The sequence below is a fragment of the Atractosteus spatula genome, chromosome 27, assembly GCF_055471065.1.
Source record: "Atractosteus spatula isolate fAtrSpa1 chromosome 27, fAtrSpa1.hap1, whole genome shotgun sequence".
NCBI classification, from domain to species: domain Eukaryota; kingdom Metazoa; phylum Chordata; class Actinopteri; order Semionotiformes; family Lepisosteidae; genus Atractosteus; species Atractosteus spatula.
This window is the reverse complement of record NC_142732.1, coordinates 4,385,103-4,399,735: the sequence shown is the minus strand read 5'-3', so window position 1 is coordinate 4,399,735 and position 14,633 is coordinate 4,385,103. Positions and strand designations below refer to the sequence as shown.

At 42.8% G+C, this 14,633-nt stretch overlaps 1 protein-coding gene across 1 annotated transcript in view; it reads left to right on the top strand.

Moving 5' to 3' along the window:
• The window catches only part of abr (ABR activator of RhoGEF and GTPase), a 158,165-nt gene that overhangs the window by 80,068 nt on the left and 63,464 nt on the right, over positions 1-14,633 (top strand). Inside the window, exons 7-9 of the mRNA XM_088907113.1 lie at positions 6,183-6,235; positions 7,360-7,500; positions 9,084-9,205. Coding sequence (XP_088763239.1) covers positions 6,183-6,235; positions 7,360-7,500; positions 9,084-9,205 — 316 coding nt within the window. The remainder of the gene's footprint in view (positions 1-6,182; positions 6,236-7,359; positions 7,501-9,083; positions 9,206-14,633) is intronic.

Here is a 14,633-nt window from a genome sequence, read left to right as displayed (position 1 = left end):
GTGGTTTCATGCTCTCTGAAATTGCTCTGTGGAATGAACTTCTTTGTGTCTTGTTTAGAAACAGGTTTCCTGTGTGGTCCACTCGCTGGAACGCAATTATTTTATTTGGATCAAGTGCGATTTCCGCACTAACCTGGTGTTTTAACAATGCTTTTTTTTATCTGGGATGGAAAAAGACTTTAAAAACTGGATAAGTGTGTGTAATTCCCAGGAAAGTCTTGTTTTAAACCTTGCTTTGTTCTGTTAAAATACACAAGTCTACTGAAAACAGTTTTAAATTAAAGGAAATTATGAGTTATTCACTGTTGTAGGGCAGTGGCTATGGTTATCTTTTTCTGTCTCAATAATAAGTCTGTAATTTTGTGAGCTTGGGATTTGAAGTAAAAAACCATGTGTGGGCTGACAGCAGTCATTTTACAGGCATTAACTGAGAAGTTAAAATCAGTGCTCTTGTTTCATTGCTCCCAAATGCTCTTCTCACACACAGCCTGGCAATTGTGCTGAAATGAAACAGTAATTCTGCCCGTCTAGCCAATAAAAGAGAGCTCATTTTACTTTTCTGATTTTACAGTCCTCGTATTGTTTCACCTTGGAGAATCAGTGCTGGGGAGAATTTATTAATTATGCAGTAGCTACTGTATAGGTAAAATGCTTACAGCTAATTATACTTAAATAGTTTTAATTAATGAGGTGGCTGGGAGCAGTTTTGTATAGCTGTAATATGAAATTTCAAGCATTATTGATTGATGTATTTTTTTCATTAAAAGCGTTTACACAGAATTCACTTGAACGTGCATGGTTTTGGGGATTGCTCTTTTGTATGTAGGTGTCACTGAAAGGGCTGTACATCATCAATGTCTTGTGATGCGGTGTGTGAGAAATGAGCTGCTTTTCTGCTGTGTCATTTTCAGTACCTATCTTTGTCACCATCAGTCCTGATGTGTTGTGCTGTAGTTGTAGCAACGTCCTGTGTAAAGTAAGAAAAGGCTTCGCCAAACCCGTTACATTTGTTTATAAATAAATTATATTGCTTCTAATACTAATATATCTACAGTACATAATATAAAAATAAGGAAAGGTCATTTTCAGGTCCGAACCCTAGCAGACTCTATGTGTAACCATTCAGAAAAGACCAGTAAGGATGTGGCTCTGCACTTGTGGTCAACACATTATCGTCACTGCCTCTTGTGTGCAAAGATGAGATCTGAGTAAACTCTTCAGAACACTAGACACATTGAAATCCAGTTGTCTTAGGTATGGATACATGCTATATGGACAATTGGACTGAACAGATCACAGCAGATTGCTTGCAATTTTAGAATTGCATCTAGCAGCCCGTCAAAGTGCATAGAGAAGTGAACAAGGTGTGCTCTCTTCACCACCTTTTGTATTCTGTCCTGAAGTGTGCTGTGCCTGCTGCCTTTAATTGCCTTCAGTTGCTAGACTGCAGCATGGGGCACCCATTCTTTTTAAACCGTGACCGACTGTACACTTGCTAAGCACTGTCTAGACTGTTTGTTTTATTAAACAAGCTGTTGTTAAACAGTTAAAGCGTATTTTAAGTTTTCAAAAAGGTCAGTTCATGTTACTTTTCGCTTTTTGGCAAATGTATTTTCCGCTACTCGTTTATTTCATTCAGATTTTTTCAAAGTAAAACCTCAAAACACTCCTCCCCCTGAAGGAGTTCTTGCATCAAATCCTATGTTCCTCGAATAGGCCTATGCGACTGGGTGGATAAATCTAATAGCAAATTGGGAATACACATTTAGGAAAATTGAGCATTGGTATCAAAGGAACGAGCTCAAATATTCCGGATCACACACAGCACATCACACAAAAGGCTTGGATTTATAGCATATCTATCAGTAATGGCTAATGAAGGGAAGTAAAGAATTGGATAACTGTGACAGAATACCACAGAAGAAGCAGCTTATTTTCACACTGCAATTCAGACAGACGGGCGGCTGTTTTTGTTAAACTGCTTGTAGTGATGTGATGTAAGTGAGCCAGTTCTCCTCTGAAAGGTCGCTGTGCACAGGTAGGAGCGCGGCTGTGTATTTTTTTTGGACGCAGGTCTGGTCCCCTGCGGGCTCTCCTCGCAGGAGTTATTGTATGTTGTTTTGATTAGAAGCCCAGGGAGCCAAATTGGAGCCGGATCCTCAGGCAGCCTCTGCTGAGATTGATGTGTGAAGAATTCCATTGAATAAGTGCCTCCGAGGTCACAGGCAGATGGGGAGTCATCGACCTGAGGACCGGGCTATTCTGAGGGAGGTCCGCACAGGGATTGCTAATGAGGCGCTTCTTTTCATGTAGCTGTAGAGCAGCCCTGAGAGCCCGGGCTCCCTGTGGGTTTTCGAGAACAGTGCGGCCATGCTCGTGGCACTTTCTCCTGCAGGCGGTGAGACGGATGCAAAAATAAATCTCCGCAGGCTTCACGGGGGCATTGATGTTGCCTTTCTTCCATCATGGGGGTGGGGGGGGGGGGTGAGAGACCCGGTTAGCTACGCAGCCAAGCACTTTGTTGACAAGGGTACGAGGGAGGAACTCGGAAGGGGGCTGGTGCACGGCTAACCACAGCAGCTGCTGATCAAGGCGGCTTCTAGGGAAGCGGAGGAATGCCTGCTCAGATGGGATGGCTGTCAGCCGGCTTTCAGAAGGGACGTAAAAAGACTTAAGCCTGTCACCGTGCCACGTGTTTCCAGGGCTGCAGACGTGAATCACACAAGCTGGAGGGAGTGCCACTACAGCATTGCCACGTTAGCACTGGGCTTGCTTTCCTGTGCTACACGGGCCAGCAGTGCACAGTTTCCAAACCCTACAGTCACCCCGTTGTGACGTGCATCTTGTCTTACACACGGCCTGGGCAGGCATCGCTGCAGATGATTATAAACGCACAGGTGGGCGGTAAACTGTTCAGCAGAGAGATGGAAATTGGGTATTGCGCCACAGAGAGCAAGGTGTGCCTTCACATTTATAGTCCTTACTCACCTGCATGTGGCAATGCCCAGCAGAGCGAGCTCGTGGGTCTCTTGTTCCTGGAATGCAATCAAGATTCTGACAGCTTGCCAAGCAGCACTTTGAAGCCGGTAACCTTCTACCAGAAGGCTGTAATAGTAGGTTGCAAGCTGAGCAATTAAACAGAAAATGTAATTCATGGCTCATGAGAACATTCTGAGTGAGTTATTTTGACACGTCCTCAGCAAACATTTGGTATGTTTGCATATCTGGTTGATGCATAGTAAACGTGACCTACTATGGATGAAATATATTGTGAATGTTTTCCTGATTTACTTTTGTGAGCCAAGATCTGTGGCTCAGAACCAAGGCGGTTTTAAACGGGCATTGTGTTGTTGAATGTCTGGCTCGATAGCAAAGATTTAGGTCCGCTGGAAAAGTAAGGGTTTTTCAAAATTAAATATATAAATCATTAAAAAGCTTTCTACCTGCTGCAAAAATAATAGTAGCATAGCAAGATTTGAGGTGCTCAAATGAGGAAGAGATCATGCTACGAATGTATTCAATACTGAGTATTCTAAAGCCTTGATTCTGTCTGCGAAAACCTTTGCAAGAGTAAAACAGGCTGATCCGACCTTTTGGTGCAGAATACAGTCGTAGTGAATGGCACTGTGTAAGTGTGAAATTGTAGGTTGTGAACTTCAAGCAAAATGTTTTTGCCCCCTGAGTAACACTTTGAATAACTCGCTCAGCGTTCCTTGTTATTAGCAGTGTTGATACTGTATGTCTTCTGTCGCTAGTTCTGATTTAGTTTGTGTATTTTCCAAGCTGTGAAGTCCCATCTAACTAACCAATAGGACTCCCTTAGAATTTTTGATAAATATTCTGACTATTAGCTTTATAGCAAGCTTTGTAGTATAGAGGGGTTGAGATACAGATGCATTTGCCTCAAAATATAAACATTTCTTACCTCATTGAAGTAGAATAAAATTATCAAATCATAGATGTACTGTAGCTGTAAAAAGTAATCGGTATTCTAAAATATTATAAACCCCTGGTACCCATCTTGAATCCTAAGGGATCCTTTTTGGAACCCCCTATTGTCGTCTTTTTTTTAAATTCTGGGTGAGTTCGTATCTACAGGCTCATAGATTTAACTGAGGCATGCAGTCAAATGTCCATCCAGCTGTGAAATAGCTGAGTGCTGTTGCATCTGCTGGATCTGTCCTGGATCAATTCAAGGGTTTCAGAACTTCCCCTTGTCAGGTGTGCTAGCTGAAAGGCAAACTTTTGGACCACTGCAGAAGAAAAACGTGTGGGAGGCGTTATTTCCATCTGTGTTGGAACATCGCCAATTAATTACCTAGCAAGAGCTGATCAGAAAGAAATAAGGCAGCCAACTTTGTTTAATCAACATTGGATTCAGACTTTTATAGGAAGGTTTTCTAGGGGAGTATGGATGGCAATATAATCTGGGCAGAAGGAGCTCTGTCTGTGTTCAGTTTATTTAAGATCATAAGATAACATTATCTGAGGCCATGCAGCCCACCTGGCCTGTTTGTTGGTAGGCATGATCCCAGGATCTCTTGAAGAAACCCAGAGTGTTGTCTGTAATGGGTCACATGGGTGCTCCGCTTGTTCCATGCTCCACAACCCTTTGGATGAAGATGTGCCTGCTATTCTTCTGCTGCATTGACTTAATTTTTTCTGGCCTGATTCCAGAGCAGAAATATACATCTTGTGGCTAAAAAATGTACAGTTTTCTGAAGGAGGCCTCACTAGTGCCTTGTTTAATTTTAACATGATATCCATTGATTTGAATTTGCATTAAATACAAAGCAGAATAATTTAACAGAAAGCAAAGCAACCTCAGTAACCACCCTGCCAGGTCAGAGGCAGATAGGCCCACCTGAGAGACTATTGATTTTACTAAAATCAATAAAAGAAGTAGTTGGAAACTCTTTGAAGTTGTGATCTCAGTCCTTGCCAGAAAAGAGCTAAAGCTGAGGTGCAATGGCATATGACTGTTAAGACTTCATTTTCCTGGGTAGCCCTTTTCTTATTATGAATGTGATTTTGCCACAGTAAAAATATGCAAAGATTGTAGCTCTGTCCTGGCTGAAAGAAGCACATTTCATAGCTTAGGTAAAGGTAATGAAGAGCAAGTTAACAAAGGAAGGATTTTCTTGATGACTTCCACAGATAAGACAACAGAGAGAGAGGGCTGTTGCACTAACAGTGCCTCTCTGCTTTTTTCTTCATTCAGAACAGGGAAGGGACACAATTATTACCTTTCCCAGCTGTGTTTTCTTTGCTTGGCTACCCCTCCAAAGGGCCTCTGTGCAGCATTTTCTAACACCTCCGCTGCTCGCTGGTGGATTTCACAGCAGACGCCCCGGTCCGGTTTCTGTGATGGTGGCCGCAACCGTGACACAATCACATTCCCGATTCCGAAAGAGTGAAAAAAAAGTCATTTAGCTGTCGGGACTGCGCGCGTTCGGGAATGGATTGACCTTGCTGCTGGCTGGATTATTAATAACACTGGCATACACCTGCATTATAAATGTGCTTGTGAGGTTTTTTGTAATGGACTTTCAGAGCCCGTGGTGTTTTGAAAAGGTGCTCAGTCACAGGGCAGGATTAAATGTTGGATGGAATGTTGCAGTGTGGGAAGGAAGTGGGACAGAGGAGGCTGTGCAGCTTCAGTTATTCAGGGGGTTGGGTCAGTGTAGCTCTTACCTGCATTTTCTTTTAAATAAGCGTCATTTGGGGATACACTACCAGATGGAAGAAAGTAGCATTGAAAAATTGCTGTTTAAATGGAATACACAGAGGATGGTCAAAGCCGCTGTGTAAATAGTCTTGTCAGAAAGCAGCTGTGTACTTCATTACTTAACAATTTGTATCCTTTTATCAGTGACTAATTACTAAATGTTAAGCGAATGCTTTGACATCTTTACAAGCCTTTAATGTATTAATGTATCAAAATATATCTCTGTCTAAATAATGTATATTCTTTCAATATTATAGTTTGTTTCTGTGCTCTTGGCTGCAGGAGGAGCGAGTGCTCTGTAATGATCTATGTTTGCATGAGCACAGTGCGAGTGGAAATACCCACGCCATGGTACCCAGGGTGCCACGTGGCCCAGGAGACAGAGACTGTGTCAGCTGGACCTGTGGAGGCAGTGTGGCCGCCACTGATATCGATATTTCCTTGTCCTTTGCAGCTTTATTGTACAAGCCCATCGACCGCGTCACACGGAGCACACTGGTCCTGCATGTAAGTAGAAGCGGCTCTTATTGATTGGCTCAGGCCGTTGGGGGCAGCGCGCCTGCATGGCTCAGACGTGACTGCTTTTACAGATTCCCCGTCGCGCCAGAGCTGCCTCCGCCTTTGTTTTCCACGTACTGTATGGGCAAACGGGCTTTATTCCGTTTTCCCAGTTTCAGAATTGCCAAGAGTCCCATATACGGTAGGTAAACACACTGCAGTGTCTCTTTTGTGAACTTTGATAAGCAAATCAGTCAGGCCACACGAATGCTTTTTGCAAATGCCAGGAGAACCTCCTGGTACATAATTTCCAGCCTTCAGGGTCATACCGAGACCCTGAGAGTGGTTTACTGTCCTTGCTGTTCTCTTGCACAAGCTTTCTCTTCTACTTCAGAGCCCTATACCCCAATAATACCTAGATTTACAAATCGCAACTGCCTGCTCTAAGCCCAACAATCTCTTATGAGTTTGCATAAAACAGCAGGAGTGAGGCACAGCAAAAGACAGTTCTGTCCCTGGAACGGTCACTGACATGCAAAGCAAAAGCAGATACTGTAAAAGATAATATACTCCAGCTCCGAGCGGCTCTTCCTGGGGCGACACAGTCAGTGTACCATGAGACAGGCAAGTGGCTTTGTCACTGTGAGGGTTGAGTTACCCAGTAAAAGTTCATTGTCACTGGGGCCAGGGTCTGCCTGCTAGACAGTGCGCCAGTCAGGTGAGAGCTATGAGCTTTGGGGGCAGGTGGCGTAAAACTAAAATTTATATTATGGCGTTATCTACAGGGTGTTGTGTTCTTTTCTTCTTAAGTGATTTAAGATTACTTTAAAAGCGCATTAATACATGAATACTTTGCTGATCTGGTCAGAGCAGAGGAGCACAGCAGCAGAAGCCCCTCCTGCAGGGTCTGGGAGCTGATGAATGTGCAAAGATCAGGACCACTGAGGCAAAAAGGATCAGATCAGGGAACTGATCTCCCAGCGTTCCTCACTGTGGGCTGGAGCGCACACAGGCCAAGCTGCAGGAGGAGCGAAGGGGGATCTGTTTAGAGTTCAGCAATCTGCTGCTTCTTCTCATTAAACTACAAAGTCTGTCGCATTCTCTCATTTCGTATCTCTTCCAAACAACTCCAGGACCTGCTGAAGCACACCCCCAAAGATCACCCCGACTTTCCCCTGCTGCAGGATGCCCTCCGGATATCCCAGAATTTTCTCTCCAGCATCAACGAGGAGATCGACCCCCGGAGGACAGCGGTCACAACGCCCAAGGGAGAGGCAAGTTCATACTGTAGCTGCCTGCTTTTGAAGGAACACTGTCTTCAATACAGAAGCAAACAGACACCTCTGTCCTTACGATTGAATCTAATTAAATGTTCCGACAGAGAATTTTAATAGAGTTCAGTCCTGGTGACTTCAGAGCTCTGTGGCTTTTAATGTTTCACTGAGCATCTAAGTGGTTTTGCATTCTTACCATTTACAGCTGTTTATTTGCTGTGTGTGCAGTAGAAAATGACACTGCCATTCCTAAGGGCTTAATTCATGGTGAAATGAAGTTAAAAAGATTTTAAGACTTTAGGATTAAGTGCAAAGCTTAGCTAATCCTTATGTATTCAAATACAGAAATTATTTTTATTTCTACTTGGTTTGCGTTACCAATTGTACTTTGCTGTGGTGACGGTGTAGTGTGACGAGAGTTGAAATTTTGAATATAAAGCCTTTCAACTAGTTTCTTATGGTATACGTTAGATTTTTCTTAAGGTATACTCTTACGTAGCTCTTGGAGCTCTCGAGATGTGACCCTTGTGCGCAGGAGAGGGAAAGCGGGCTAGATTAGGGGTTTGTAAAGGTTTGTTCCATGCTGAAACGGGAATAAAAGAAACGCAACATTTTGGCTGTGGAGCCTTCTTCAGGTGTGGGGTTTGACCTCCCTGTAAACCCGTTTAAAACTCCATTTCTTTCAGATGGCAAAACAGATGCTCAACAAGGAAATTTTTCTTATTTTTAAGTGTTTCTTTTTTTGTCACTTCTCCTGTCCTGGGGTGTGAAATAGACTCAGTCTGGTGCTGTTTTAGGTTTCTGTGTTGCCCTTTAAGGTTTTTTTAAATCATCAGCTCCTTGCCCGTGAAAATTGATTTTAGTATCACAATCCGCTATTTTGCATTAATTTGCTTTTCTTTACCAGTTGGGCTCAGTACCCTAATCTGATCTGGAGCGGTCTCTTAATGATGCAGTGACAACATGGTTGGCAGCTTTCTCCCTGTGTTGTAATTTCAAGTCGGAAGACATCACTCATAAAGCCTGTTGTGAGAGCTTCTGCTTGTAACTTTGGAGAACAAAAGGCAAGAATTTAACCTCTACTGTATATGTAGAGTGTATATAGGTTAAAAAACCATATAGAAATTTTTCTGTGGACTTCAGAAGCTTTCCTTTATAGATTCTGGGATCATCTTCAATCTGCAGTGACCTGCCTCTCCATCCTGGAAGGATGGTTTCAGTATGTAATTAAGAACTGACTGCATGTCCCTGTTAAATGAGTCTTTATTAGTATTTACTGTATTCACAGAAACTAAGCCCAGCACAGAGCGTAGATGTGCTAGGTGTCTTTTGTCCTCGAAGCTCTGCAGGTTATTCGGAGGCATCAGAAACAGTGGTTCACTCTCTCTGCTCCGTGCTTGGTGCTTGGTTCTGGGAGCAGAGCAAGGGCTTGTGCACGAGGAGCTGTCGACACCGGCGGTGGATCTCCGCAGCTGGCGGACGGGGGGCAGCGCAGCACAGCGCAGTGCGTGGTGAGAGGAGCAGAGGGCCAGCTCCTCGCAGGGCTGTCGGGGGTGGCCTGGTGACTGTGCCTTTCCTTGCAGGCGCGCCAGCTGGTGAAAGATGGCTTCCTGGTGGAGGTGTCCGAGGGGACCAGGAAGCTCCGTCACGTCTTCCTCTTCACAGACCTCCTCCTCTGCGCCAAGACAAAGAAGATGGCGGTGGGGTACGTTCCTCCGGCTCAGGGCACGCGTTTTCTGTTTTGTGACTGTTTAACAACATTATGACTTTTAACTTCACCCTGATCTTCTGCTGGGACGTGTTTGTGAGCCTGCTGTCCTTTGTCTAGATGAGAGACACTTCACTTCCACTTCCAAGTAACTGTAAAGTTGAAAAAGGGCAATAAATGGAAGGCTAAGGAAATGAGTATGTCAGAGATCATGTGAACCATCTATTGATTATGTAGGCTTGCAGTATTATAATGGTCGTGCAGATTTTAACAACACTGTTACAGTTATAACTGAGTAGCTCATCAGCACTTTACAATTAAACAAAGAAAACGTGAAGTAAAGAAAGTAGCTGTTTTATAAACCTGTACATATTTTAAAATGACTCTAATAAGAAAGGGGAGCTAAACGCTATTAGACAACGATTTCAACGATCTCTGTGCTGGTAATTCTACAGTCTGGGTACATACTGTAAATACCAGCAGCCATATCACCCTGCAGCTCACAACTGGCAACCCACTGAAGCTCAGCAGGTGTTAGTCTGGCCAGTACCTGGATGGGAGACCTCCTGGGAAAAACTAAGGTTGCTGCTGGAAGAGGTGTTAGTAGGACCAGCAGGAGTGTCTAGAAACGTGCTATATAAGTGTAAGAAATTATTATTAAATACAAAATTATTATTAAATACAAAATTACCTTTTATCCAGAAGGCAAAATCTGGTGACAGAACTGCATCAAGAGTAGATTATGTAAAGGTATATATGGCTGATAGGAAAACAGAAACATCATTACTTTGCAAATCTTTGCATTCCCTGGAGAAGCAATTACATTATGAGAACATGGTTTCAGCAGCTTTTGAAGTAGCTAGGCAGGTATTCAAAATCCTTTGTGTAAAATAGTGAAGTTTCCACTCTTTCTGATAATACTGACGTTCTCTGGGACTTGCAAGATTTTCTTATGTCTTGATGAACGGTTTGTTTCTTCTTTCTTATCATTCTGTCTTACTCTGAGACAATGGTCCCCATTCCTCTATGTACCGTAAACATTAGAAACAGACACACCACAGCTGACAGTAGACACCAGTCCAGCAAAACGCTACTGTATTTACTACCTTGCTCTCCAGTTCATTCTTGTACTGTGGACATCACTGTACACAGGGCACAGGTGTATATAAAAAAAACCCTCCAGACTTTTGCATAAAGTAAAGATTCCCTGTTATGTGATGCTTCTGCATCTGGCTCACTCAAGCTCTCAGACCAAAAAACTTTAAACACTTTGAACTGTGATTAACAAGATCATAAAGAGGTGGTAACGATTTGGTGTCACTGAGGTGAAATAAAGTACAGTAAATGAAGTGTGAAATGATCAACAAGAGTTGCAGGGAAACTAATGAGACTCCCTTTGCATTGGGGCTTTATGGATTCCAAGAACAGCATGCCAGAGTGTCTCATTTAAATTGTACTGTTGAATCAGAAAAGCTGTGTATTTCATATGATACACTGGACTATATAAATGCCCGCAGATCTGAAATCTGTAGATCCTCAGTAAAGTATCCCCCTTGGTTTTGTTTTAGCATCAAATGTAACAAGAAAATACAAAAAAGATCATGTAAAAAAGTAGCAGTGAAGAAATTGTATATTGTACTATATAGTGTAATTGTACAGTATGTTATCCTGTTTTGCTTCTTTCTAGGAATTCTATGCTTTGGAACAACAATTCCGATTGTGTTCTGTGCAAAGCTCCCGTCTCCAGGATTTTGACTGAATGTGTCTTAGTCAGAATTCCCCCTCAATGATAACAATGTGGGGAAGGATTATCACGGGACTGAAATGTCTGAGGGTCTTGGAGTTTGTGATCAGAATACTGTGCCTAGGAGTTAACACGTGCCGTGACATTATTTTGCTAGAACTGTGTTATTAATAGAACAACTGTTCCAGTAAACAGGCTTTGTGGTAAGCTGCAATTGTACCAGCTAATTAGAAGAATCGCAGGTGAAAGAGAAGTGATATTCACAGCGACGGCATCCGACTATGTGCCGGCAGCAATCTGGGGGTGATCTGACTGTGAAGGCTTTTAGAAAACGAGAAGGGAAGGCAGCTCATTACTGTGGTGCGAAAGGAAGGCGATGATGCCTCTAGGCAGCGAGAGTTAAAAGAAATTCTGTCAGCGGGGAACATATTAAAGAATCGGCTCAGCCAAGCTCTCCCTCTTTCCCGAAAGAATGAAATCAGAGTGATTAAAAAGTAACCCAATGCTGCCTGACAGCCTGTTTCTAGCTGCACGCTAATTTGTTTCTAATGGACAGCTGGGATTCTTGAGGAATTCCAGCACTCCGCAGTACCGTGATACATCTTTGCCGTCAGTTTCGCTTGACTCCAGCCTGTTTCTGTTACAATAAACTACGTGATTAAAGGATACCAAGGTCTGGAATGCGTTTGCCCCCCTTAGAGAGTTCCTTTATAAGTATTGTGCTTTGAGATTGAGGATTATTGCACTTCACCAAATAAGACGCAAGCAAAAACACACACGTTATCTGTGTTTAGCCAGTGCAGATATTCTGTTTGCCTCCTGTATTCTAAATACCCGGTTCTAATACAAGAGTATTACACTTTCTCTAAGTGAAAGAATATCGCCAGATGGGAGGCGAAAGAATTATTTCTTAACGGCAGCCAAGCGTGAACTTTTTAAAAAGTTGCTGTTTGGAAGGAATAAGGGGATTCTAAACCCTTCCAAGAGTAAATTATTTCTACAGCATGAATTCACTGCCGTAAAATCCCTATCGGGATTATTAATGGGGCCCTGTCTTTTAACAACAGAACAGAATATTTTTATTTCACTGCAGCCGAGCGCAATCTTAGGGCTTTTGTGGGGACAGAAGATGGTGATAAAGAGAGGCTGTTGCTTCTTTTAGCTTTTCAATGCCAATAAAATGAGAGGCTTTCACAAACAATATATGCCTCCTGTCTTGTAAAAGGCCATAAAATATTCCCATTTTTATTCATAATGGGTCTTCCTCCGACTGGCTTGGCTATGTCAGAAAGCCGATACGTACTGTAATGCGGGATGCTCTCTAATCCCCTCTGAGTTGTAAGACTAACAGTACATGATCTATAATATCTACAAGTTTAAATCTTAATTTTATTTTTCAAAATGAGAAAGTGCTAGATATATTTTCCACCTTGGCCCTAATTATGACAGGGAATTAAAATGGTCTGGGAAATCGTTATCAAAGCCAATGAGAAAGAGTGGGGGGGGGGGGGGAAACCACTGCGAGGCTCTCATTACGATTGTGTTGTTTGTGAGGCTCTTGACTGTGCAAAGAACAAGACAGCCTTGATAGGGACACTGAAAGAGTGGGAATGAGCTCATGCACCTCATATTATGACTCAGAGATTTACTTGCAAATGTGAGGCCATTCTCCTGTAATGCAGAGTTTGTGAAGGGATATAGCTATCCCTTCTCCCTAGCTCCCTAGCTATCCATCTATCCAATAAAGCCAGAGCCTATCCCGGCAGGCAGTGGTCGCGAGGTAGGATACAGCCTAGATTGGACACGTGTGGGAGTCCATAGCTGGGCACACACAGTCACACACGCGTACTGTACGCACTCACGCCAGGGCCAGTTTCCCCAGAAGCCATTTCACCTACCAGTACGTCTTTGGACAATGGCAGGAACCTGGAGCTCCCAGAGGAAACCCAGCCAAACCTGGGGAAAACGTACAAACTGCACACAGATAGCGGCCCAGGAATTGATCTAGAGCCCCAGTTCCGCGGGGCAGCAATGCGAACCACTGCCCCACAGTGCCGCCCTCAGGATATAGCTACTGTATATCACTCTCGTATTGTTGCTTGTCATTTATTAACAAATAACTTGGTTATTGGTAGGGTTATTTCCTAGTAATGATCGTATTGAGCAAAGTGTAATACGATCTAAGTGTAGTAAGTGTAGCTAAAAGTAGCTACAAGCATTTTACATGCATATATTTATTATATATCAAATTTGTATTTTTGTCTATTAAACATAGTTTTTCTCTGCATGTACATGTACTAAAAGTAGCTATGCTGCACAAAATGTTACAATTGAGGATGGAGGACTTGAGATTTAAAAATGCAGAATAGTGACTTGCATCCAATAAGTGCTTTTATTTTATGACTTCCACACAGGTCTTTTAGTGTGACACTGCAGTGTTAGAAAAGAGATCAGCACATGTGTAGTTTGAGACGAAACCATCTCTCCTGAATCGGGAAGCTATAATGAGAGAACTGATTTTTGACATTAGCTGTGTGGCATAACATGTTTAATGCATACAGTTATAGATTGGCCTGATACATTCAGAACCGCAGTTTGGAGTAGCTTCTGTTTTTGTTTGACTTTTGTATTGTAGCAGATGTTCCCTTTAGGTCAACCCAGATGAGCTCTTCAGGGCCTACCCTGAAACACAAAGAAAAGGGCACAAGGGGAAACTAAGGAGAGATGCTTTTAAAAACATGACTTACCTGAACAGGAAGGCATTGTTTTTACACAAAAGGTTGTGGGAGTGTGGAACAATCAACCCAGCTGTGTTGTTAAAGCTGATACCTTGGTTTCTTTCAGCAAACAGCTGGATGAGATCTTCCCCACCAATTAGCTGCTAGCAACCGAATTATCTAAATGGTCTCTTCTTGTTTGTAACCCTTTTTATGTTCTTAAAAGTTCATGCCCTTCTAAGAGAATGGCAGGAAGCACAGTTGTAAAATATCAGTGGCTTCAGTACTCTTCTGTGTTGACATGGGGCATTAAGTCACTTAATCACTGGCGGCTTGTTTCTCTACAACAGGGAAAGCACCTGTTTAGAGAGCCCCAAAGGCGCAATTTAAGAACCAAGAGCCACTGAAAAGAAACACCTGGCTTCAGTGTTCAGCATTTTATCATAGCAATGGAAATTCTCTCATTGACCAATAGAAATTTTTGTTTTCCAAATGCAAAGCCCAATGAGTGCACTTGTCAATTTGGCCCATTCGTTTTCCCTGTTACGCCTTACCATGCAGTATACTGAGATCCTCCACAAGAGGCACGTGTTTTCATTTGAGAAGTTTTCAGTTCTCTTGGCATCTACTTTATCAGCTGTTCTGGCATCTTATCCGTGTGTGTGAAAGCGAGACACGTACGTTTTCAGTGTCAAAGCCTGTAGCTGTCAGGTTTGCATTTTGCTGACGGTTTTAGAAAATTGAATAGGACGGGTGATGAATATTTTCTTTGCCTTGGAAAGGTATTTTTGGTACATGAGGTAGTGACAGTCCCTATGAATAATCTGCAAAGCTATTTCCTGTTGCATAAACCTCTGTGCTGTGGCTCAGTATGCCAACATGTTCCCCTATATGCACATCTGCTTCATTCTCCATGGAAATCCAGATATCTTGACATCTTATTAAAATGTTCCCAAACCAGAAT